The sequence below is a fragment of the Canis aureus genome, chromosome 18, assembly GCF_053574225.1.
Source record: "Canis aureus isolate CA01 chromosome 18, VMU_Caureus_v.1.0, whole genome shotgun sequence".
Taxonomy (NCBI): Eukaryota; Metazoa; Chordata; class Mammalia; order Carnivora; family Canidae; genus Canis; species Canis aureus.
The window spans coordinates 44,022,218-44,049,677 of record NC_135628.1 but is presented as its reverse complement, the minus strand read 5'-3'; the positions used below and the strand labels follow the sequence as shown (position 1 = coordinate 44,049,677).

At 42.7% G+C, this 27,460-nt stretch overlaps 1 protein-coding gene and 1 long non-coding RNA gene across 2 annotated transcripts; one reads left to right on the top strand and one right to left on the bottom strand.

The window, feature by feature from the left end:
- Positions 1-1,231: 1,231 nt before the first annotated feature.
- LOC144288944 (uncharacterized) lies at positions 1,232-9,266 on the bottom strand. The gene is made up of 4 exons (XR_013357009.1): positions 8,971-9,266; positions 5,835-5,932; positions 1,880-2,093; positions 1,232-1,790 (listed from the first exon to the last, which is right to left on the bottom strand). It is a non-coding gene; the product is annotated as an uncharacterized LOC144288944 (long non-coding RNA).
- Positions 9,267-22,817: 13,551 nt separating this feature from the next.
- On the top strand, positions 22,818-27,222 carry FZD1 (frizzled class receptor 1). The gene has a single exon (XM_077857024.1). It carries the CDS (start codon positions 23,392-23,394, stop codon positions 25,345-25,347), a length of 1,956 nt encoding a protein of 651 aa, XP_077713150.1. The 5' UTR covers positions 22,818-23,391; the 3' UTR covers positions 25,348-27,222.
- Positions 27,223-27,460: the final 238 nt, after the last annotated feature.

Here is a 27,460-nt window from a genome sequence, read left to right as displayed (position 1 = left end):
GAATGTAGGACACATAACCGAAATGACTCTTTCTCTGTGGGTCACCAACATGGAACTTTCCAAAATGAAAACATCCTTTCTTTCCACAATATTTTTCATTATAAAAGGAAAATGTTAATTGGGCAGAGAAGGCATTACTGATTTTCTGGGATTTCTTTTTTTCAGCGTCTGTTGTGAGAAATTGCCCTCCTTCCTGCCCCAGCTCCCAACTTTAGTGAGGATGAACCTGCAAGGCCTGTCTCCCCGGAAGGAGCAGAAGGAGATGTGCCTCAGGAAGCTTTGTCCTACCGCGGGGCTCTGATCTTGTCTAGACTCTTGACAGATTGTGCCATCTTATCTCCTAGTCACTTACTGGGGTGCTTGATCCTCTCTGACTCCATCTCCTGGGTGGCCTGGGTTTCTGGCTGTGGCTATAGGAACATGCCTCTGCAAGGCAAAGCACATGCCTGTGCCTTCCTGTGCCAGCTGTCTTCTCAAGGCTGTATCCACTTGATGCAAACACAAACAGAGTACTGCTTAGTGCTCAGCATAATGCCGGACACTGGGGCCAAGAATGACACAGTCCCTGCCCCCATGAGGTACGCAGTCTGAAAGAGTAATTTAGGTGCAGGGCAGTGGTTAGAGTCCACTACAATAGGAGCTATACCCAGGGTAATGAGGACCACTGAAGAGAAGCCTATAAAATTGGAAGCAGAACAGGGAAAAAGTTCCTGAAGAGGTTATGCCTAAGTTAAATTAAAAAAAATATATACATATAGTAGGAATAGGTAAAAATGTCGAATACTTACTACAGACTAGGAACTTGACATGTGCTGTACAATCATTATTTAATTCCCACAGCTGCTGTAAAACAGATTCTATTACCATCCCCACTCTATAAACTGAGGCTCACAAGTCAAAATTTCTCAGTCACAGAGCTTGGAAGCAGCAGAGCCCACAGTCACACCCAGAGCTGTGTGACAGCTAAGTCCCGAATCTTGAATGCAAGCTAAGAAAAGGAGGAATCTCAAGTGGTCCTGTGTGATGGGCATACAAGTAGCTACTTTTGCCAGAACATGAATGTGGGGTGAAGCATGGAGAGATGCAAGCATGATCAGTTTGTGGAGACCTTGCTGATGCGCATGGCCACAGGCCTCCAAGCAAAGGAGAGCTGCTTGATTTGTGTCTTGGAAAAGCCATTCTGGCAATAGTGAGGAGGATGGCTTTGCAGGCATAGAATTAGGGGTAGGGAGATGGTAGTCAGTCAGTAGTCCTGGTAAGAAGTGATGTTGGCCTGAATTTGGGCATCAGCAATAGGAACCCAAAGGAAGGGATCTTTCAGTACTTTTCTCATGAAGCTCCACCCCCTGGACACCTTCTCCTTCCCACACTGCACCTCCAGCTCAGCCTCCAGGGTTCCTTTGGATGTTACATCTTCAAATCTGTCTGGGGTTACCTTACCCTCCCACATTCTACACTGCATCTCATGTTGTTTTCAACTCCCAGAGCCTTATACAGCAGTAATACTTAGCAAACAAATATTGAATGGAACAATGAATGAAAGAATTGAAATAGTTTCTGATTTCCCAACCTTTTAATAAAACCCACAGTCCAGCTCATTGCAATCTTGTTGCTGCCCTCATTCAAAGGTAGGACAGAAAACTGGACAGATGTTCTGACCAAGCATGAGATATGAGTCATCTGGTTGTCATAGTGCATTGTTGTGTATGTTGATTCATATGTAGAATCATCTCCTCTGTCTTGGTTCTTCTTCTAAGAACTCTAAGTGACAAATGTCAAACAGTATATACCTTAGGAGAAGAGGGAGAAGTAGAACTCAAGAGGTTTATTCTGTGCAATTTCATAGTTACTTACATAGACAGGCAATTAGATTACTTACATAGACAGGGCCCCTTCTTCATACTTTTCCCAATAAAAAATTGAGCCAAAGCCTGGTGGGATGGTGACAGGTGAAACTGGGCACACACACAAAGAAACAACTGAAATATTCCCATCAGTTGAAGATCCACTGTATAGCATTTTGAAGGCAACAAAATTCCTAGCTCATAATTTGAATAGCCTGTCTCATCTGGTTGTCATAATTTGTCTTTGATCTAGAAGTAAAAAATTTAAGAAGTAAACATAACCTGCACATGGTTATTTATAACAGCTTTACTCATAAGTCTCAAAGCTTGGAAGCAACCAAAATGTCTTTCAGTAGGTGAACAGAGAAATAAACTGTGGCACATCCAGATGGAATATTCTTCAATGCTAAAAAGAAATGAGCTATCAAGCCATGAAAAAATAGGGTGGAACTTTAAATTCATATTACTAGGTAAAAGAATGCAACCTGAGGAGTGCCTGGTTGGCTCAGTGGTTAAGCATCTGCCTTAGACTCAGATTATGATCTGGGTCCGGGATCAAGTCCCACATCAGGCTCCCCGCAGGGAGCTTGCTTCTCCCTCCTCCTGTGTCTCTGCCTCTCTCATGAATAAACAAATAAAATCTTTTTTAAAAAAAGAATTCAACCCAAGAAGTCTACATAGTGTATGATTCCAACTATATGACATTCTGGAAAAGGCAAAACTATGGAGACAGTAAAAAGATCAGTGGTTGCCAGGCAAGGTGAAGGGGATGAATAGGCAGCATGCAGAGGATTTTTAGGGTAGTGAAAATATGCTATATGATACTGTAGTGATGGATATATGTCACTGTGTATTTGTCCAACCCCCAGAGTGAACTGGAATGTACACTGGAATGTGGGTGCTTTGATGTATCAGGGCAGGCTCACCCTTGTTTAAAAATGTACCACTCAGAGGAATAATGTTAATAAGGGGAACTACACATGTGCAGGGCAGGAGGTATATAGAAAATATCTGAACTTTCCCCTTAGTTTTGTTATAAACCGAAAACTTCTCAAAAAGGTAAAGCCTTAATTTAAAAAAAAAGAAAAGATAAGAAATCACAAAATCGAACAAACAACTGTGGAGTAACCTTAATGACATCAGCTCCAATGCATATAATATTCTATAGCTTGGCATTTTAGCAAATAACGCAAGGCTTTCTACTTTTTGTACAAGTTCCCAAAAGAGAATTCTGACAAATTACGCACACCCTGTGCACATCATAGATTGCTTTGGAAAAGCAGAGCTGAGATGGGTAAAGGATTCAGGGGTCCAGCTTGTGTGGAACCCTGCCCGCTTTTGCATGACAAAATGCATTCCTGTTAAAGAAATGAGCAGCTGCAAATAAACGCAAGGGTGGTGGGGTCGTTAATGTAGCTCTCATATACCATGGCAAGGAAGAGCCTGTGGCCTCTGACTCACTGGCCAAAGGCAACAAATAAGCCACACAGCAACTCAAAGAGACACAGAAAAATACAACTAGCTCTTCAGAAACCATACAAGAGCAATTACCATATTTTAGCATATGGTTCCACACTGAATTATTTCACAGTTATAATTAGGTTGTTAATGCGGTGCAGAATTGGAAGATACACTAATTCGGTGTACACTTTATCTAATCTGCTGGAAATGCAACATTTAGAGGGCCTGACTCTTCACAAGCAATTAAAAAGGATTTCTTCAATGTAACTTTAATATCACATTCTGTGTGTGTGTGTGTGTGTGTGTGTGTGCGTGTGTGAAAGAGAGAGAGAGAGAGGTTCCATCCCAGTTATAGGCACAAGCAATACACTAGTCTCTGATTTGTTTCCATTCTTTATCATGTATGATTCCTTTCTTTCTTGCGTGCTTTTTTATTTATTTATTTATTTATTTTTTGCCTTTGGTGAATTAAAACTGAATTTTCTTCTCCAGGACACTTCTCTGTTCCAGTCATAGTAAATACCAATTTCATTTCCATCCTATTATTTTTCTAATTAAGCATTTGTCATGCAAAAGAAGATCTGAGGTGCCTGTGCTTTCCATTATGTAAAATATTCAGTTATGATAATAGCTTTGGGATGGCATCTTGAAGGTGTTATGGAAAAAAATCTGGGAAGAAATAAACTGTGTTTTACCTTAGACTTTTGCCTGTTTATTTTCTCCCTGGTTTGCCACAACTGCTAATATTGATAATGGCCCATCAATTGTGAAGGCTATAATTAGCATCCTTCAATAAAAGTTCTATTGAATGCTATCTAAAATTTGTTTTAAGGTTAAAAATATAACCCCACATCTCATTTTTTCTCTTCCAGTCACACTTAGCAAAACCTATAACTTCTATACTGATGAAATGTGCTTCTGAGCTCAAATTGTTTCAGAACAAAGTAGGAATATGCCAGAAGGACAACTTGGTATTTCTTGGCAATTCTTTCTTCCTTCTTATGACAAATCCCAAGGGGCTAGGCTCTGTCAAAGGAGAATTTATTTTCTAAATCCTTTGAACACAAAGCTTTTTCATTTTTCTGTGGCAAGATATTTTCCCCAGACAAACATTGACAATCTCATCGTATGTCTATATTTAAATCCATACACATCCTATATATCCATACATATATATATTCTATATATGTGTATATATGATATTAGGTATATTATATAGATATACATGATATTATCTATCAGTTTATAAAATCTTAGACTTTAATTTTCAATTTCCATAGTTTGCACAGAATATGCTGTGAAACTGAATTTTATAAAGGTGAAACCATTTATTTCTTCCCAATTTCTCAAAATGTCAACTGAGAGCTTTCTTGTCTTAGAAGGAACCCTGGTGCACATTTTGAAATTGCCAACTCCCAAAACACATTGCATATGGCCTGTATGTGTGTCTATCTGTCTGTTAACGCTGCCTGAGCAGAGTGCTAGCAGTTGAATCTCACTGTGAATAGCTGCATGCTCAGTATTTTCAAAGGTGCTGCTGTGATGCCCCATCAGACACCCCCTTTAGTGGACTGCTGACTCTCCCCCAGCAGCCGCCCTGAGTGTCGGTTGTGGAAGACTTACATAGGCCCCCACCTCTGGGAAAATTGTCCTGGACTAGCCAGTCTCACCCAGGAAGTTGGTGGGGGGGAAGCCACAGTTAATGGCTGATTGATAAATGTCCCAAAGGCTGGTGCCTGGAGCCCTGAGAGGGCAGCTGTGTGGTGTGGTTACTGCTCCAGAGCACCCTCCGACCTGGGGCCAGGCCAAGCCACTCACCTTACCTCTACTGCTTCACTCCTTCCCTTCCCTGAAGAGCCCTTGCTCAAGAAATCGCCTACATTCGAATGCCTGTCTCAGGCTTTGCTTCTAGGATACTTCTTTCAATTTTAGACATGCAATTTTTCTAATCAATAAAATATAAATAATTCCTGCCTCATCTTTTCCTCAAAGTCATGGTGGAAATAGCAAATTACGTGGAAAAATTTTGTAAACAGCCAAAGCAATAAGAATATTTTGCAGGCAACGTGATGCATTCTTTATTTTAATATTTCACCTTAGATTCTATGAGAATACAGTTGATTTCTAACAACTTGTGTCTTTTACACTTTAGGCTAATGTCCATCTTGGTCGTTTTATCACTCCCTAACATCATCTGATTTGTAACAGTTGCTGACTTGAGTGGTCACTTTGCACACCTGGGCTCTCCAAGGTGAATGTGTGAAAGAGATGTGAGTTCCAGAAAAGGATGGTGTCAGTCTAGACAGCACACAGCACTCACCAAAGGCCACCTAAGCAGGACCCCGAGGCGTGGTTTTACCAGATCTTCATATAGTTTTAAGCTAAGCCAGCCACCAGATTTTTTTTTATGTGAAATCTCCAGGTTCTTAAATGCTGACAATCCATTAAAAAAAAAAAAAGTTAACACCCTAGTATTCAATATTCAAGTAAAACATGACTGGGGGCCTAACGGGGCTGGCAGTGTGTTACCTGTGTCCAGATTTAAGCGCCTGAAATAACAGACCAGGAGATTCCTACTGCGATCTCAGCTCCCAGTGCTGTGCTCAGCGCACAGTAGATAAAAGGCTCTGCAAGAACAGAACCACCATCAGCAATGCAGGTTTCCAAGGAGTTAAATGAATGACCGCTAGTTTTAGTAAACAGTTTTCCACTCTGTAAAAATTACTTAGCATATGATTCCTTTCCCTAAACAGTATTACAACATATGCAGATTTTTATTCACTTGCCAGTCTGCTATTGCACAACTTTTCAAGGACACTTAGTCTATTTCCTGATCTATTAAACAAAAATAATTATGCCTGACCTGAAAATAAGCAAAAGCATGAAAAGGGGCTTTACAAACAGGGGCGATCAATTCAGATGTAAAGAAATCACTGTTCTCTAAATTCTGCCCTGGGATCTAAATCCCGTACTCAGAAATTTGAAACCAGGGAACAGAGGCTCTCTTATCTTTCTCCTAAGATGGTGTTTCCTTAACTGTAGTCAAGATTTTTGCTATAAAAACTGCATTATTATTTTCTATTACCATTAACTGTCTGATCTTTTTTTTTTTTAAGTCAAATACGTTTTTTCCTAACTACCAACTATCTTTTTCAGATACCGACCTACCTTTGTCCTCAGCGATAATATATATGAATGCACAGGTTTCATGTCCTAATGTCCTAATATTTAACTTTCTACAAACACATACATACATATACTCATACATAGGTGTATGTATACTTTGCATATATATACATCTGTGTGTATGTGTATATATATCACATGCATCTGTGTTCCCATCTAAAACCACCTTGCTTGGGGCACCTGGATGGTGGAGTGGTTGAGCATCTGCCTTCGGCTCAAGTCGTGATCCTGGGGTCCTGGGATCGAGTCCTGAATCAGGCTCCCTGCAGGGGAGGCTGCTTCTCCCTCTGCCTATGTCTCTGCCTCTGTGTGTCTCTCATGAATAAATAAATAAAATCACCTTGCTTATCACCAATTTTATGTCTTCCATTTTAGAATATTTCGCCCACCTGAAATAGTAGAATTTCACAAGAAGATTTTCCACCTCTCTCAGTCTATTAATTTACTCACTGGGCATTTGTCACCTACTGTCTAACTCATGTAAACCTGGAACAGGCAGGAGATTAACATTATTGGTTCCACAAAATTTTAAGCCACTCTAAAAAGCTTTGTGAGCCCATGTGGCTAATGAATTTCAGGTAGGAAACTCATGCTCCCAATCTCCCAGCTCCAGATTCCTGTGGACTTGGTAACATTCAGGAATCAAGAGGGCAACCCCAAGAGAGCCATATTCATAAAATGCTTAAGCTTTCTTCTTAGAGTCGGCCCCAAAGGAATCCAGGTGGTGCTACTAGCGAGTTTTAATGCAACAAAGTGTGGTGGCGCCCTTCTCAACAGCTTTCATGCAGGAAGCTGTCTGGTGCTATGTTCCTAACTAACCACCTCCCACCCCCACCAGCATTGTCATTTCTAAGGTTGGCTTTAGCTATTTAATAGGATAATGGCATTCAAACCAGTCTCCATTAGGATATGAGATGACGTTAATAATTACAATCTGTGTGTTTAGGTGGCGTCTCTCCTGGCAAGTATTAAGAGTTGTACAAATGATATCTCATTTTCATCTTCATGACACCCTTGTGAAGCAAGCACTTTTTATTGCATTACTACAGAGAGAGCAGCTGAGGCGTGAAGAGGTTAAATGCATTGCCCAGTCTGAGAGCAGATTTGAGATCACAGATCTCAAACCTGGTTTGATGCTGTCTAAAGAAAGTATCTGTAATGTGTTTGTGTCTGGGTTTCACACCAAATGTAGGGGATGTCTCTAAAAATATTTACATTTAGGTCTCTAAACTCATAAGCTCTTTAAATTTTGCATTCTGTGGGGAATAAATGACATGTGCCTTCTCGAACTAGCAAACAAACAGAGGTCCAATGCTGGAGTCTGACATAGTAAATATCATCTGCCAGATAACTTATTTAATAAATCTTTATGTACCAGGCCCTGTTCCAAGTGCTTTATAGATTTCTAAGTACCGTTACATTCCTCACTGTACAGGGAAAGAAAGTAAGGAAGCTAGACAACTTGCCCAAATGTCCCACAGCTGGTAAGTGGCAGAGCTGGGATTCAAATCCACTCAATCTTGTTTCTGAGTTTATGCCTTTAAAGTGAACATCCTGCCATCAGCAGGCTTTTAATAGTTATTTGTTTGAAAATGTACTATGTTTCTCTCTCACGCCAGTCAAATTTTGTTGTTGTTGTGTTTTTTTCCTGTCAGTGGTTATCCTCTTAATCCTAATTCTAGGCATAATCTTCTCATGTAGCCAATGATTCTGCCCCCATCCCAACTGTGCTTATATTCTAAAATGGATGACCAGCTGGTATTCTAGGAGAGTAACTGGAAAAGAGGGTTTTGATCCATATCAATCATCAATCCATTCCACTCAGAGTCTTTCAAACACCTCCCAAAAGTATAGAGGAAAGAAAATCCTTTTTTTTTTTTTTTTTTCATTTGTGCTTTGGAAAAGGAAGAAAAGTGACATTCACCCACCAGTTCATCCCACGATTGGGGTGAGTTTTTACAGTAAGTAAAACTATTTTTCACAGGTGACTTATGCAATATACCTTTCATTTGGAGAGTGTTTTCATTGTGTTCTGTATATTCATTATCTCATTTGATCCTTACACAATCGCCCAGTGAGATAATCAGGGAAGTGATTTTTATAAGCGCCATTTTACAGATGAGAAACTGAGGTTCAGTGTTGTTAAATAAACTTGTCCACAGTCACTCAGCTAATGAGCTACAGGAACAGAATATGTCCAGTGTCATATGTTAATAATCCCTATAAATTATCTCATCTTATATGATGCTTAATAACTTATGGTGATATCATTGCTAAAATTAAGCATATAAGCCAATAAAAATCAGAACAATTCCTACTTAGGATTACAGACAGGACACTTGAGAACATTTAGTGATTTCCACATTCAGCTCCCGTCTCATGTTTGAGAGAACATGAAATAGACTTTCCAGGGTCATCAAAAGAAGGACTCCTGTGTGGCTACTCCTACCCAACCTGGGACTTGTAACTGCTTACTTACCCAGACACTGCCCATTGCCTGAAAGAAGGGACCCTCTAGGTCCGAAGATGAGCCGTCTGCCTTGTTTCAGGAATGTGTTCTTTGTCCCCTGGTGATAGACGCTGTGTGCTGGAGAATTAGTTCACTAAAGAAGGAATGAAAAGGCAATTCACTCAAATGAGCAATAGATGGAATAGGCATTGGACCCTGAATGTCAAACTGCCAAAGTGTATCTTTTCTATTAAATGTCTTCTACAGAAAATTGGTTATTTTTCTCTTCTAGTTGCTAGGGCAATTGCGATGAATTGCCACTTGTTATTTCAGATTTTTATACTTAGTTGGCCTATTTTATTATTATTATTATTATTATTATTATTATTATTTGTTATTGATATTCCTCCAAATAGGTCATTATTGCAAGCATTGGCTTCTCTCCTCTGCGTAAGATCTTTACTTCCACTTGCCTAGAATCCAGGTGTCTGATGTGACCTTCTTTGGTTGTCTTTCCTGCTGCCTCAGGATTTTCTGGAGTTTTCTTCCCAAGTCCCTTTCCTTGAGAACTTTACTCCATCAGTCACAAGCATATCACTCCACCCTCCCACCCCACTGTGTGCCTTAGCCTTTCTCTCTTCACTGGAACATTTCCCTTTATCCGCCAAGAAACTTAAATCTTTTCGATTCCTCTGTACTTTCCCACTCTTCATGCACATTGTCTTTGCTGGCTTCAAGGACATTAAAACCTAACTTTTGTCTCTTTGCAGTTTGTTCCATTTACTTGCATTCCTCCTCCTACCCTAAAACACAGGTATTCTCCAAAATTTAGTCCTCAGTATTTTTATCTATTCTATAGAATTTCTCCTTTGGTGATTTAATGTTACTACTTTGTGTCTGATGAATATTTTGTCAAGTTTCCTTTGAAACAATAGATCTCTTTTATTTATAAATTAAAAAATGTGATGCTCTAAGTAAAAATTTTAACAAATAGGAAGCGGAAAAATATGAAAAGACTAATATGCCATGACTACATGTATGAGACTTACTCTAAAATGGAAGGGTATCTCAGTATTAGGGAATTTATTAATATGATTCACCATATTTATAGATTGAAGGAGACAAAACTCATATGATTATTCTACAGATTTTGAAATTTGATAAAATTTTAACATCCTTTCTAACAGGTCTCAATATTAGGAATGGATGGATAGGGATCCCTGCGTGGCGCAGCGGTTTGGCGCCTGCCTTTGGCCCAGGGCAATCCTGGAGACCTGGGATCGAATCCCACATCGGGCTCCCGGTGCATGGAGCCTGCTTCTCCCTCTGCCTGTGTCTCTGACTCTCTCTCTCTCTCTCTCTGTGACTATCATAAATAAATAAAAATTTAAAAAAGTTTTTAAAAAAAGGAATGGATGGATAGTATTTCCTTAACATGATAAGATAAATGTCTTTCATCTCAAAGGTCGAAATTATCCTTAATGGGAAAACAGTAGAAATACTCTCATTGGGTCAAGAATAGAACAATTATGCTTAATAACACCAGTATTAATTAATATTATTCTAAAAGTACTTTTCAATACAATTAGATAAGAGAAAGAAATAAAATATAAAATAGCAAAGGGGAGGAGGTAAAATTATGGTTATTAGAATATCTTAGAGAATCAACTGAACTATAACAAATGATAAAGGAATTTTGTCTAGATGTGTTGGACAATGTGTAAGAATACACACAGTCTCACTTTTTGCTGATAAGAATATAAATTGGTACTACTAATATGGAGAACAATTTGGAAAGAGCTATAACAATTAAAATATGTGTAACCTTTGGTCTAATAATTTCATTTCTAAGAACATATTCTTGTACTTGCATATGTACAAAATGATATGGATCAAGAGTATTTTTTTGCAGCTTTATTTGTACTACACAATTAAAAACAACCATCCATGAATAGAGAACTGGTTAAATAAATTATGGTGCATCATGCAGAAGAATATTATGTAGCCATTAAAAAGAATGAGGTTAACTTTATGTGTACTGAATATGGAACTACTTCCAAAATACATTGGTAAGTGATGAGAGGAAGGTGTGAAACCACGTGTATGGTAACTTACCATCTTTTAACCATGTTAAAAGAAAAGAAATGGTAAAAAGCATGAGCATGAGGACATGCTTGTGCTCATATTTAAATACCTAAGGAACTTCCAAAAGTGGTTGCCTCTGGGAGTGAGACTGGAAGACTAAGATAAAGGAGTGAAAGGAAGATTTATTTTTTTCCTATATGATTTTTTGTTATTGATTGTTAGTAAAACAATAAAAAAGTATTATAAAATAAAAATGCTTTTAAAAAGACCCCAAAACAAACAAACAGAAACAACAGTAACACAAAATCCACTGTCTCCTAAGAAATAGAAAAAAAATTCACATGGAATCTCTTCAGTAGCTATTGCTGTGTAACAAATCACTTCAAAGCCAAATGGCTTAAAACAACAAAAATGTAATATGTCTTACAATTCTATGAGTTGACAGGGCTCAGCTGGGCAGTTCTTCTGCTCACAGGGTATAACTGAGATCACTCAAGAGCTGCTCTTGAATGCACAAGATGGTGCCTCAGCTCCAAGACCTTTCTGTGTTCCCACTCATCATTCAGTAATCCTGGGGCTTCTTGACAGCATTGCAACCAGCTTCCAAGATCACAAAAACAGAAACTGCCTGCCTTTGAAGGCTTAAGCTTGCAGCTAGTACAGTGTCACTTCTTCTGTGTTGTAGTGATGGTCAAGCCAATCTCAAGATGAATTCAGATTCAAGGGGAAAGGAAATAGACTCCATCATGTAATTCAAGGAATGGCAAGTAATTTGTGGTTATCTTTAACCCCTGCAAATCTCCCATTTGCTCAGCTCAAATCACCACAGCTATACAACAGCTATTTGGAGTTTCTTAAGGTGTTAACAGATCTGGGTCAGATCATCTTATGTAACTCCTAATAGTTATTGTTTCTCCAAAAGAACAAAACAGCAGAATTTCTGGCCTTAGGTTAATAGAACAGTAATTTTATAGACTCTTAAAATTCAAGAGCTCCTTTAAAAACTGTTTAAAATCCAGCTAGAATTTATATAGGTCTGTTTTATAGATACCAAAGATCAGATGGCATATCTATAAAATCTAGGAAAAGTAGGTAAAATGAATTTTAATCAACCTTTCTATTTCAAAAAGAAAAGCTAATATACTTCTGTAAAGAAGATGAGTATTTCTGGAAGGCAAAAGCAACCATGAATCAGAGATATCAACAAGCTCTATTACTAAGAGTAGAGACAAACCTGCTCTGGAATCCCAGAAACTCAGGAGTGCCTTACTGGCCACCAGGAGTTCTGCTGGCTTCCTGGAAAGACTGATGAAAGAGATGGAGGGCCCAAGATAAGGCTACTGGTTCACCAGAGGTTAGATATGCTGTTGTCTATCATCCAGCCTTCTCATGGGTCCTCAAGTATGTCTTACTCCCTCTTACCTCTGAGTTTTTGCACCATTCCTCTTTACTCTCTCTCCTTACCACACTTTCCCTTTTGGCTTAGTTAACTCCTCTTCATCCTTTAATGAAGGGTTTATATATCTCAGCCATCGTGAAATTTTCTTTGAGCCTACCCACTTCCCAAAATTAGGTCAGATGTTCTTGGAGTAATTCCTATTTCTGTTGTATAAATAATTTTGCAAAGCTGTCCCACCTCTTCTCTGGAGTCTTAACCCATTATCCCAAGGTGAGCCCCAATGACCATGTCTATACATGAAGAACAGCTTTCCTGGCTCTGATCAATTAGTCCAAGGCAAACACTACACTCAAGATGGATGAAAGACAATCCCTTTTGAACTGAAAGATTTGGAGTTTTGATAACTAAGTCACATTAATGAAGCACAACAGAAGGAAAATCTATGAACTCCTACCAAAGAGGTAGGGCTAATTTGATTCTTGCTTAATTATCTCCTCCCTGTATCCTGTTAGGCACCTCTGTGACCATCTCTTTCTTTGATGAAGCTATCCAGAGTTGTGTATAACTCCCAACCAAAGACTGAACATAATTTATACCAACTGGAATGAACTCATGTATGCATGGATAATGAGTGGTGTAAGTATTTGTTCTGTGTCCTTTTCAGTGCTAGAATGAAAGCTCTGTGAAGACAGGATTAGATGTCTGCCTTGTTTGGTGTTATATCTTGGACACCAAGTGGAGTGCTTGGCACATGCAAAGTGCTCCATAAATATTTATTGCATGGTAATAAATGGAAATACAAAACTGATGAAGTTCTTTGGGAAGAGACTTCACTATGGTTTGAGCAGGAGGCTTACGGGACCATTGTCAGTTTAGATTCTGTATTGGTGAGAAATACTTTGAATGGAAGCTCTTGGTTGAATTACTTAGGTAGTCACATAGCTCAACCTTTGGAAAACATCCTGTATTATCTGATGGCAGAAAGAGTAAAGTAAAAAGACCCTGTTTACCTTTGGATACCAAGATTTGTTGAAGGAGCTTTCTTACTATAGATGGAAAAATCTTTCTAAATTTAGGCAGTGCAGGAGAGGGGGATGGTAGCTCTGTGAAGCAGTGGATCCTGCAGAGCCGTGTAGCCCATTATAAACAGACTGGTGAGAGGGCAGCTTTGCAGCAGGAACAAGGCTGGCAGAGTCTCTGGTGGTCAGTATGTGAGCACAGAGCAGCCGTGACAGCCCTTTGCAGCAGGGAGAGCAGCTGGAGGTAGATGGAAACAGGGGCCAGAGGCAATCTCGTTTCCTGTCTATGACAATTCCCTGGAAACAGGGCTGACAGAGTTGAAATTTCAGTATCCATAGCGGTTCTAAAACCACATAGAGTTCTAGGGTTGCCCCCTACTCCCCAAGCTCTTCGCACTTCCAGGCTGGTGTCACAAGGGTAACACTATCTTAGCTGCGTCCTGCGGTATTCTAGTAAGAATTCCTGCAGAACACAGGTTTTTAATTCATCACAGAGGTGTGTGTCTCTTTGTAAATTTTTTTTTTTTTTTTGGAACATGAACCTGCAAGATAACTTGGTCTGATGTGTGAAAATTGAGTTTAAAAAATGGGAGCTTTTTATTTCTCTACTTAAGCTATCTACTTTCTAATTGCCCTAAAAGATGAAACAATTTTGCGTCAGAACATGTCTTGATAACAGCCCAATTCTTGATGCAAAACCGTCTCTGAACTTTAGAATGATATCCAACTGAGAGTCAAAACCTGATTTCCCCCGGCAGCCACAATACAGTAACCCTCAATCCTCGTGACTCACTCCATTCTTCTTGGGGAAGGTTCCAGCTCTACCAGTTCAAGCTTGTCCAGTCCTGTCAGGAGCTACTTTGCCAACATACAGGTGTTTATGTAGAGGTGAGACATTTTGTTCAGTTGCTGTGAGTCTGAAACCACAAAATCTGTTTAATAGCAATTTTATCCAAAACAGTTTTTTTTTTCAGTATTGGTGAGGGCCAATAGCTTTAAAATTTGTGTTTAATTGTTCTTAAAAAGCTTTACTGTAGTTAGCTAAGTAAGAATTATACAACTCAATGGTTAAGCTTCTATAGTCAATAGCCAGACAGCCATGGTTCAAATCTCCCTTCACCTGTTCATTAGGGTGTGACTAGTTCCTAATTCTCTCTAAGCCTCATTTCCCTCTTCTGTGAAGTGAAGATAAAACATCCCTCAAAGAATGAATGTGAGAACTAGCTAGCACATAGTAAGCACTCAGTAAATGTTGTTATTGTTATAGCTATCTTGAGCCCTGGAATATAAAATAAAATTATTTTATAGATTCAGATTTCTTCATGTGGCAGGTTTTAAAAATGCTACAAATCCTTTGATGCTGTTCCTCTTGAAGTGATATCCATGTCCTTTGCATTGAATCTATTCAGGCTTGTAACTGTTTTGACCATTAGAACATGTTGGAAATGGCACTATGTGGCTTCCTAAACTAAGTCATGAAAGAACGTGTAGCTCCTGCCTCATTTGCTGGCAACTGAACTGTCATGTACCAAGTCTGACTACCCTAAGGCTCCCATGCTGGAGAGGTGGCTTGTATCACTCTGGCTGACAGTCACACCAGAGCCAGCCACCTCTGCCTAGGGGCCAGGCATTTTGGAAGTGGATCCTCCAGCCTTAACTGTTCCAGCCCTCAACTGCCCGAGTCACCCCTAGTTGGTGGAGTCCTCCCAGCTAAGTCTCCCGATTCCATGGTGTATATAGATAACTCATCCCCACTGTCCCTGTCCAAATTCCTGAGTCCATGAATCATGAGGATAATAGAATGGCTATCATTTTGTGCCACTAAATTTGGGGTGGTTTGTTACATAGCCATATGTATATGGCATATTTAGAAAATAATGGATTTAGAGGTAATCATGGAGTAAAAGGGAAAATTGTATCAAAATCATCAGATCTAATCTTGATTTGTGTGCATGCTTTCCAAATATCTATTAATTTTTAATGATGGCAAAGTTTACTCTTTTTTTTTCTAAGCTCAGATTCCTGTGTTAATCTGAAGGGCTGGCAGCAAACAGAATGCCACATAAACTCCACAGACTGCAAAGCCCCAAGGGGAAGTACACTAGCCCATATAGCAGAGATTTCTCTTACTTCTGTTCTTGACAGAGCTGAGGAGAAATGAAAGCTGAAAAGAAAAGCTCTATTTAAACAGACCCCGATTGCATTCCAACCTCCTATCAGATCAATAATGCAGAGATTCCTCAAATCAATATGCTGAGGCAGTTTTATCAAATGCACTTGCCTATTGATTAATATTCTGGCTTTTAAATGTAAATATGCATACCTCTCAGTTGTGATCAGAATTACGGAATATTAAAGCCAGCAAGATACACAATACCCATTTAGATTGTCACCCTAATTTTATAAATGAGGAAATTGAGGCTCAGGAAAGCAAGAATACTCACTAAGGTGAAAGAAGTGCTTTTACCCAGCACTGAAGAATACTCTAATGTCCACACCTTTCTTCTGATGTAGGAAAAATGTAAGAATGGTGAGTACATCCCCTAAAGGTGTCCCCCATTAAATCGGATCACAGGAAAGCTGTATTTTTAGCCTATTTTTTTTCCTTAGTCTCCTTCACCTAAGACACACACCATTATATCTTGGTTTTTATTATGGGTGGGTATTAGAAATGGCCATCTGACATTGTCCTATGGTATTTGATATCCTTTATACTAAAACATTGAAATAACTGTCATACAGCTAGGTTTTTGGGCAGGATTTTGTATTCCCTAATGAACTTTCTTTAATTAGGTTACAAAAGCTAGGGAATTTATCTTGTTTCCCTTAGCATGCTGCTGTGGTAATGCAGGTAGTAACTGCATTTGAATTGTGGCTTCCCCACTGACAGACTACATGAGCAAGGCAATGTCTTTTATTTAAGACATCATTTGAGAGAGACAGAGAGAGCAAGAGCAGGGGGAGGGCAGAGAGAGAGAGAGAGAGAGAGAGAGAAGCAGACTCCCTGCTGAGTGCAGGGCTTGATGTGGGGCTCAATCCCAGGACACTGAAATTATGACCTGAGCCAAAGTAGGACACTCAACCAGCTGAGACACCCAGGTGCCCCTGAGCAAGGCAATGTCTTAAGCTTCCATTTCTGCATCTTAATTGAGGCTCATCATCTTGCTATCTGAATCAGCATTGTTGTGAAGATTAAGTTAGGTACTATGATATAATGACAACTTTCATGGGGAAAAATGGTGTTTTTCTTTTTTACTTTTTTCAACTACTAGGATCATTTTAGCCTTAGATGTCTAATAAAGTACAAATAGCCCGGTGCTTTTCTTTACTCCCCGGCCAAAGAAATGTCAGATCTGAAATGAAATGCCTGGTTGCATGTTCCATTTGGTCTTAATCATAGTCCCAAAGATGCTCTTTTAAGAAGAATTTGTACTAATTCTTTAGAAACCACGGATTGACTTCCATGTTACCGTTGGCCAGAAGATTTCAGGTTAAGGCAAACAAATAAACAAAAAACAAATTGAAAAAAAAAAACCAAATTGATTACACTATGATTTTAAAACATGTACAAGTCATTTCCCTTATGTCAAGTTGTCCAGAAATGAGAGCAGAAAGGCTTGCTTACAGAGGCACAAGTTTTACTTGTTCTCTTAAAAACTTCTTTCTGCACCCAAATGATTCTAAACTCTGCTCCCCACATCTTAGCCAATCAGAGAGGCCTCTTTCAGCTCATGAAACATAAGGTTTTAATTACAAGGGATCATCTATATTTCTTGCCTAAGGCCTCACAGAAGGACTACATTTTAAATCCAATACAAATGCTTATATGTTTTGCAAAAGTTTTCCCAGAGTATACACTATTTCCAATTGTATAACAACAGACTAATTAAAGCAGAGTCATGAGATAGCTCTTTGCATATGGGCTTTGGAGAAACCGAGATTTAAGTAATATATTTAGCAAAGTGTTCTTTTATAGTTTAATCTTTGAATTACAGGACAAATATGGGTAATTATTATCCTACCTTGTTGATGATAATTCAATGATGTGAATTCTCTTTCCTTCTATACTTCTATTTATTTTAAATGAGTTTTGTGAGGTTTGTGAGTACAAATAATCCACGATTCATATTTAGACCTACTGAATATTCCTTTCTATATTAAATTTTTGAGTCTATTTAAAATATACATTATAACAAATTATAGCTGACTCTCAAAAGATAAGTCAGTTTAGGATCTTACTATGAGTCAGCTGTAAGTGCCCTGTAATAGGGATGTCTGGGTGGCTCAACAGTTGAGTGTCTGCCTTTTTGGCCCAGGACATGATCCTGGAGTCCCAGGATGGAGTTCCACATCAGGCTCCCTGCAGGGAGCCTGCTTCTCTCTCTGCCTGTGTCTCTGCCTCTCTCCCTGTGTGTCTCTCATGCATAAATAAATAAAATCTTTTTAAAAAGTGCCCTGTAAGATAATAGTCAAGATAATCAAATTGTCTCTTTTGATAAGCTGTTTTAGGAAAAGCAATATATATTTTTAAAAGATGGACCTTTCAAAGAGAGTTTATAAATTGAGGCTTTGTGTATAAGTGAATCCAAAAACTATCCCACCAATGTCAAGAACAGATTTGTGTAAGAACGAAGGAAAAAAAGGAACAAAGAAAAGACACTTAGTTTTAGAATTGTTGCAAAAGAATACAGATGTTTGGGAAGATAAGTATTAGCTTATGCAGAAATTCTTGGATTGGAATTTCAAGAAGGAATAAGGTAGAGATCTAGGGTGAAAGCTTAGGCAGCATCTCTAACCTCCAGTGTCTCTGCAAAGGCAGTATGATAGACTCCTAGGTGACGCCTCTCAGATAGGAGGGAAGAGCATAGTCTGAGTTTTCTCTATCATTATCATCTCCCTAACCAATCAATATTCCCTTTACTAGGAATTCAAAGAAAAGAATGAACTCCTGACAGACAAAAGTGATACAGACGTGAGAGTCCAATCTTAAAGTTTCAAACTATATTAAGTGTAACCCAGCACTTCTCAAACTCCATTCCACAGAGCACAAGTGTCAAGCAAAATATTTATAATCTGAGTCCCAACAGTGTTACCCTGTTATCCTGGTATAGAAAACTATGTTAAATACTAAGGAATCACCATGATCTGCACATCTCAGAAACCACATTTTCTTCTATAATTTTTAGGAGTAGCATATTCATATTCTGTTACTCAATGAAAGTCCATAGAGTTTGATTAGACACAAGGCCTACGTTGGTACTTACTGGCTATAGAACCTTGGACAAGTTGCTTAACTACGTTGAGTATTAGATTCCTCATCTATTAAAAGAAGATAATAATTAGTACCTTATCTCAAAGAGTGGTAGAATTTAAGTGACAAGAGGCAATGTATATAGCATGCTTTAGGAAAAACAATGCCAAATACATATGATAGATGCTCAAAAATATAGTCTTAACCAGTGTTATAACCTCTGTTATTCAACAAAGATAATTCAAGCTTGCTACCCACAAGCCAGCAACAAAACAACTAAGAGTTCAAGGTCCGCCAGGTTGCATGTGGAGCATTCACCTAACTGCTTGCGTGTCCATGTGCACTCAACTGTATGTAATTGGAACTGGATCTCTAGCCCTGGTAATTATCCACATTCAACCTGACATAAGCAGTCTGGAGAAACTTCAGAAGATTTGGAAAAAGCCTGATAAAACAAGACCTTTGATATAAGAAAACTTGACAGAGTCTGAAGCTTGAAGAACCAATATCAAGGAGGAACTGGGTTATGTTTATAGTTCTTGCTTAATTGAAATATTTTAATTTCAAAGTTCATAGTAGTTCATACTTATTTGGTCATTTTTATCTGTGGATCTCAAACCTTTCCACATCCTGAGAAAATTATATATTTTAAAGTAAAAATATGCTGCTCATATTTCTCTTCTAACACTTTGTTATCCACAGCCTGCATCACCTCCCCAAAAGACTTTCCATAACACTAATTGTCATTGGTTACAACTCTGAACTGTTCTTGATTTTAATAACTTCCTCTATATCACATAGGTTTAATAAATGAAATACTGGGTTGATATAAAATAAATAGAAAATCTAGGTTTTTTTTTTAACTTTGGAAGACAACTCTCAGAAAAAAATTCTTTTTAGGTCTTTTTTAACACAATCTATTGAGAGAGAACTACAGAAAATTGACTTAAAAAATAAAAGAATGATAACTACTCAAAAGAACATAGAAAGGGCTAAAATAAACATCTAATGAAATTCAAACCAAACAAGCTGTTTACCTGGAGTTTGTCCCTTAACATTTCTGAGCCTAGTATTTTTCATTGTAAACAGGAGAAAATTAACTCGTTCTTGGATGATGTCTTTAGTTCCTTCCAGTTCCATAATCCGGCAAGGATGATGTTTTTTTCTTTTTTTGATTTATTTATGAGAGGGAGAGACAGTATAAGAAGGAGGGACAGAGGGAGAGGAAGAAGCAGACTCCCAACTGAGCAGGGAGCCCACCTTGGGGCTCAATCCCAAGACCCTGAGATCATGACCTGAGCCAAAGGCAAAAGCTTAACCCACTGAGCCACCCAGGGGCCCCAAGAACAACTTCTCTTTCTCTCTCTTTTAACTCTGCTGGCATTGCTGAGCCTCCTTCCTAGTGAACTTCACTGCCCAGTGGAACGTAAAATAAGCTCAAGAATTTTAATAGAACAACTTTTGAAGCAAAAGAGTGTCACATACTCTGAGGAACAGTACTGAACATTCTGCCTTTTTCCCTTGTGCCCCATCCGTTGGGGGAGAAGAGGGTTTGGAGCAGTGGTGTTGGTGGATGCTTAATGCATGTGATACTTGGTAACTAACACATTAGAATCAATTCGCTTTTCACCCAGCCAGTGACCAAGAATGACCTTGAGAGAGTGGAACACAAGACAGATAAGCCTTTACAAGCAAGGGGTGGTAGAAGGAAGATGTCTTGGTAAAGTTTCTAAGTGTGGGATATTCTCAGCAGAAGAAGGAGCATCAGGGCAGAAGGCTAGAGAAAAAGTGTCCTTGGGATACTGTGGGCCAGGATGCTGGAAGGTAAAATGAACAATTACGGACTGTGAGTGCTCAAAAGACCTCAGTGAACATCTCTTTTTCAATATCAAAATCTTTCAGGAATTACTGTCAATACACATACACACACTCGTATATATAATACATGCTGTATACACATTTAGTACCTGTTGCATTTTCTTAAAAAAAAAAAAAATACTAGGGATCCCTGGGTGGCGCAGCGGTTTAGCGCCTGCCTTTGGCCCAGGGCGCGATCCTGGAGACCCAGGATCGAATCCCACGTCGGGCTTCCAGTGCATGGAGCCTGCTTCTCCCTCTGCCTGTGTCTCTGCCTCTCTCTCTATGTGTGACTATCATGAATAAATAAAAAATTTTAAAAAATACTAGGAAGAAAAAAAAAATAAAAAAAACTAGGCATCCAGAAATACTTTAAAACAAATATATATTTCATGAATTTACTACATCCACGAATATTTGAAAAACAATAATATATGTATCTGAGATAAAAGATGTCATTTTGGCTTAACAGGTACAGATACAACTGTACATTCTTTAGAGACACCAACATGCTTGGTGATGAAATTCACAGTGCCCTGTTAGTACATGGTACAAGTACCACCCATCTTAAGTAGTGACCTTTATGTCTAGACTAATGGTCAAGCTTCCCAGTGACAGCATGCCCCAGGATTCATCTTTCACAGTCATTCTGAAGCCACCCCCGAAGTCCCACCCCCCCATCCCCTGTAAGTGGGAGAAAGTGACCCTCAGAAGCTCCCTATTGTCTGTATATGACTCAACCCAAACTTTTTAGTATAGACTAAAACTTTCTCCTGCCTTACTCATGATATCTCAGCCACACTCACTCCTCATCCTGCTCTTTTCACCAATTTAAGCTTCTCACCCATTTCCAATGACTGGCTGCTTCCTCTGTGCTCATTCAGCTTTAAAATGGGTGGCAGGATAACTGATCTACCTTTCTTTGGCCCACTGCACTTCATCCTCCTGTAAGGCTGGGCCATATCTCATACATCTCTGTATTCTGCTACCTAATATAGCTTATAGCATTAAGAGGTGCTCCCTAAGTGTGTATTTAACGAATGAATGAATAAACAAAAGATAGAAAACAACAGCAGAAAAGTATCCTGAGAGTCTAATCATAGGCCAACAAATCCTAGGTAGAACGAATAATACAATGGCACTTAATTGATAAAACTGAGTCACCTAGTTAAAGCATCCTTTAAAAACACACACTCACACGAAACCCTACGCATAAAACAAGAATATAAGTAGGCTGCGATGGATGGTGCTGTTTGGAATTAGGAAGGGAATGTGCAGTTAGCTCTTTGGCTTTCAGATTTCGCCGTGTTGTTTATGAAACTGGCGTCCCCAGCTCCACACGCCGGTGGCGGCCCACCGCGCCGCTGCCCGGCCTGAGGTCCCTAACTGGCCCGGGTCTGGCACTCCCAGGAGCGGCCCCTGCGCCGTGGGCGTCCCGGGGGTTTGGAAGGCCCCTAAGGGCTCCCCAACAGCCCAGGCTGTTCGTCAGCGACGCTTCTGCTCCGGTCCGAGGCACCTCTGGGGTCTCGGGCAGCGAAGACGCTCCCGAAGAGAGGTCGTCGGGTTCTCCAGCTTTTCTCTCTAAATATTAAATAGACGCTCTCCCTTTGCTTCTGTTTCTGAGTTGATTGAGGAGGAGAAAAAGGACCACGGGAAGGACGGCCGCAGCGGACGGCGGCGCATCTGGCTTTACTTTTTCAGTTCCGTCAAAGTTTGTGTTTGCGTTTTGCTGTTGTTCTGCGTTTGACAGCGACCCCGCGAACCTGCCCCTGGGGAGACGGCGCGTCCGAAGCCCGCCGAGCCCAGCGCGGGAGCTCTAGGGCATCAGAGCAACACGCTCAACAGCACCTCGACAGGCACGAACTCGAAGGAAGCCAAGCGCTCCCTAAGTCCAAGGCATCTGCTCGGATCGCGGCGCTCGGATTGCTGTTTGTAACCAGCGTTAAGAGCAGGATTTTCAAACATGGAAATGGACGAAAGAAAAGAAAAGCCAAGTGCCGGGGTCCGCCGACTCCTATTCATGATCTCCAACAGCATATGGGACCATTCTCCCACCAGTCCTCGCCCTTTCTTCTGCAAAAGGCAAAAGCAACCAAGCCTGTCCCGCTTCATCGCAAAGCCACTCTTTGTGCCGCCGGAGCGGTGCCTCTGCCACCACGACTACTTCCTCCTCCTCCTCCTCCTCCTCCTCCTCCTCCTCCTCCTCCTCCCGTCTCTCCCCCCTCCCGCCCGCTCGCCGACTTTCGCTCGGGGAAGCAGGCAGCGGGCGCCCTTTGCGCCGGGAAGCCAGTGCTGCGATTGGGCGACGGTCCCTGAGCCTCCAGGTCTGCGTCGGTTTCAAGGCTCCTCCCTCCTGGTGAAAGACAGACTGCGGGGCGCCTGGAAACCGGTCCGAGGGCGCGCGCGAGAGAGGAGAGCGAGCGAGTTGAGGGATTGACACAAATGGTCAGGCGGCGGCGGCGGAGAAGGAGGCGGAGGCGCAGGGGGGAGTCGAGGCCGCTGGGCTGCGGAGAGTTGCGCGCTCCACGGGGCCGCGGCCACTAGCGCTGCGCCGCCAGCCGGGAACCCGCAACGCCAAGGGCCGGGCAGGCGGGACGCGACCCCGGCGCGCCGGAGCCACCCGGGCTCTCCCCGCCGCCCACGCTTCATGAATCGCAAGTTTCCGCGGCGGCGGCGGCTGCGGGACGCGGAGCGGGAGCCGGGGCAGCGGGCGGAGCGCGGCTTGGGCTCGACGGAGGGCACCGGCGCGGAGGAGATCTCCCCGGCCGCTGGGGGGGCCGCCGCCCGCTGCGCCACTGCCAGCCCGCGCCGAGCGGCGCCGAGGACGGAGCCGAGAAAGTATGGCTGAAGAGGAGGCGCCTAAGAAGTCCCGGGCCGCCGGCGGCCGCGCGAGCTGGGAACTTTGCGCTGGGGCGCTCCCGGCGGGACCCGGCGCGGAGCCGAGCGGGGACGCGGGCAGCCGCCGCCGCCGCCGCCCGCGAGCTGACTCCGGACGCTTGGCGCGCCGGCTGCTGCTACTGCTTTGGCTGCTGGAGGCTCCGCTGCTGCCGGGGGTCCGGGGGCAGGCGGGGGGCCAGGGGCCGGGCCAGGGCCCCGGGCCGGGGCAGCAGCCCCCGCCGCCGGCGCCTCAGCAGCAGCAGAGCGGGCAACAGTACAATGGCGAGAGGGGCATCTCCATCCCGGACCACGGCTACTGCCAGCCCATCTCCATCCCGCTGTGCACGGACATCGCGTACAACCAGACCATCATGCCCAACCTTTTGGGCCACACCAACCAGGAGGACGCGGGCCTCGAGGTGCACCAGTTCTACCCGTTGGTGAAGGTGCAGTGTTCGGCGGAGCTCAAGTTCTTCCTGTGCTCCATGTACGCGCCCGTGTGCACGGTGCTGGAGCAGGCGCTGCCGCCCTGCCGCTCTCTGTGCGAGCGCGCGCGCCAGGGCTGCGAGGCGCTCATGAACAAGTTCGGCTTCCAGTGGCCTGACACGCTCAAGTGCGAGAAGTTCCCGGTGCACGGCGCGGGCGAGCTGTGCGTGGGCCAGAACACGTCGGACAAGGGCACCCCGACGCCCTCCTTGCTGCCGGAGTTCTGGACCAGCAACCCTCAGCACGGCGGCGGGGGGCACCGTGGCGGCGGCTTTCCGGGGGGCGCGGGCGCGTCGGAGCGGGGCAAGTTCTCGTGCCCGCGCGCCCTCAAGGTGCCCTCCTACCTCAACTACCACTTCCTGGGGGAGAAAGACTGCGGCGCGCCGTGTGAGCCGACCAAGGTGTACGGGCTCATGTACTTTGGGCCCGAGGAACTGCGCTTCTCGCGCACCTGGATCGGCATCTGGTCGGTGCTGTGCTGCGCCTCCACGCTCTTCACGGTGCTCACCTACCTGGTGGACATGCGGCGCTTCAGCTACCCGGAGCGGCCCATCATCTTCCTGTCGGGCTGCTACACGGCGGTGGCCGTGGCCTACATCGCCGGCTTCCTGCTGGAGGACCGTGTGGTGTGTAACGACAAGTTCTCCGAGGACGGGGCGCGCACAGTGGCGCAGGGCACCAAGAAGGAGGGCTGCACCATCCTCTTCATGATGCTCTACTTCTTTAGCATGGCCAGCTCCATCTGGTGGGTGATTCTGTCGCTCACCTGGTTCCTGGCAGCCGGCATGAAGTGGGGTCACGAAGCCATCGAGGCTAACTCGCAGTATTTTCACCTGGCTGCTTGGGCCGTGCCAGCCATCAAGACCATCACCATCCTGGCGCTGGGCCAGGTGGACGGCGACGTGCTGAGCGGGGTGTGCTTCGTGGGGCTCAATAACGTGGACGCGCTGCGCGGCTTCGTGCTGGCGCCGCTCTTCGTGTACCTGTTCATCGGCACGTCCTTCCTGCTGGCCGGCTTCGTGTCCCTCTTCCGCATTCGCACCATCATGAAGCACGACGGCACCAAGACGGAGAAGCTGGAGAAGCTCATGGTGCGCATCGGCGTCTTCAGCGTGCTCTACACGGTGCCAGCCACCATCGTCATCGCCTGCTACTTCTACGAGCAGGCCTTCCGGGACCAGTGGGAGCGCAGCTGGGTGGCCCAGAGCTGCAAGAGCTATGCCATCCCCTGCCCCCACCTCCAGGCGGGTGGAGGCGCCCCGCCCCACCCGCCCATGAGCCCAGACTTCACAGTCTTCATGATCAAGTACCTTATGACACTGATCGTGGGCATCACGTCAGGCTTCTGGATCTGGTCCGGCAAGACCCTCAACTCCTGGAGGAAGTTCTATACCAGGCTTACCAACAGCAAACAGGGAGAGACCACCGTCTGAGACCCCCGGGGGCTCAGCCCAGTCCCAGCCACCCCCAACACGCTGGCCCCGTGGAAACCTTGCCAGACCTGGCTACTCAAGGCTTCCTCGCTAGCCCTTCGCTTTTCGCAGGCTCCTTTTCACAACGCGGCTCCTGCAAAAGCTTCCGTCCCCGGGGGGCAAACGGACTGGAGGGCCCAACCGCCGCAGGGGGGACAGAGAGACGCCTCTCTCGTCCTCACACTCTGGTACCTGGACTGTGTGCTTTTATGATTGTAAATAGCCTGTGTAAGATTTTTGTAAGTATATTTGTATTTAAATGACGACCGATCACGCGTTTTTCTTTTTCTTCCTCTTCTTTTCTTTTTTTGGTTTTGTTCGAATTTTAATTATTTAGGGGCCCGTTTAACCATCTGAGGCTTTTCCTTCTTTCTCTTTTCAAAGTACTGCAGAGATAAAACCGGAGCTCGCGGTGCTCCCCCTTGTTCTGGCACGCCCCTCCCTGCGGGCGGTGGGGTGCCTCTGGGCCCGGCGGCCCAAGTCGCTCGCCTCCTCCTCTTTCTACTCCCCCCACCCCCACCTTTCCCTTCAGTGCTTGGGGTCAGGACTCTTTAGTTACAGAGCTCCACAGAGTTTCCAAAACCGGGGGTAGGCCCCTGCCCATCCCAGGCGTACCCTCGAGGAGCAGGAGGTCCCAGATTGTGAAGGCCTTGTCCCTCTGACTATCCGAAACTGAATTTTTCTCTGTCGAGAACCTTACCCTTAGCTTCTAGGAGGCCCACAGATACAGGCTGTGGCAGTCCCAGCCTCCTTCCACACCAGCTTCCAACGCCCAGGCACTCCCTCCTTCCACCTAAGTTGCTTAGAGGTTGAGTGGGATAACCAGTGCCAAACTTTTTCAAGTCTAATTTTTGGTGGATGAGCTCATTTCATTCTCTAGTGTCTAAAACCTGGTATGGGTTTGGCCAGCGTCATGGAAAGATGTGGTTGCTGAGATTTGGGAAGAGGCATGAAGCTTTGTGTGGTTTGGGAGAGACTGAAGATGGGGATTATAAAATGTTAATTCTAATTGCATACGGATGCCTGGCAAACTGCCTATAGCACTGAGACAGCCCACATTTCAGTTTTACCTTTCTGTAAAAAAAAAAAAAAAAAGAAAGAAACAGTAAGTCACCTGGAAAGCTTTGTTAAGGAGTTGATCGCTGCTTTCCTTACCAGGACAGCAGACCGTTGATAAGCTGAATAGAAAAACTTGAAGGAGACTTCAGTGTAATGGACTTTCTCAAAATGAAGTGCTCCTTTCTTATTTTTAATCGAATAATAATTAGACATATATCAGAAACTTTAAAATGTAACAGTGGCACACTTTCAGCATAAGGTGATGATGATTATTCAGCAATACATTCTGAGGGAGGAATAATCCACATCATTAAAAACAAACCTTGTAAGATTCCAGGAGGTAAAGGAAGTGGAATAATTGATGGAGTTAGCTCCTGAAATAAACGAAATATGGGCATGCATGGTTAAGGGAAAGTGTGCAGTTTTCCTGCATTGAATCCTGTGTGCTCTTTTTTGGATTTACAGAAATGTGTCAAATGTAAATCTTTCAAAGCCATTTAAAAATATTCACTTTAGTTCTCTGTGCAAAAGAGGAGGATAGCAATCCTCCTGATTGTATGGTTTTAAATTTTAAGAGTTTATCAAAATGCCAGTACTTAGGACCTAAATTTATCTGTCTGTCATACCCTAAAAATGACAATGGTCTTTGGATTTGGTATGCATTTATTCTGTTCATGATCACAAAGTCATCTATATTTATAGAGGAATAGAAGTTTATATATATAAAATACCATATTTTTAATTTCACAAATAAAAAAATCAAAGTTTTGTACAAAATCATATGGTTTTTGTGCCTGAAAATAATAGAGCTGGAACTATCTGAACTATCTTTGCATTTTATAATGTCTCAAAGCCAGTCCCAAAGTATATAAATTTAGGAATTCAATGAAAAAGTCTATTCTTAAACATTCAGACCAGCCCTTAAGTATCCGACTTGCAGTGTTGAGACTGACATTGCCAAGTTCCTAGACACATCTGCTTTCATGACAGTAATAATATAAAAAAGAAGTTTCTA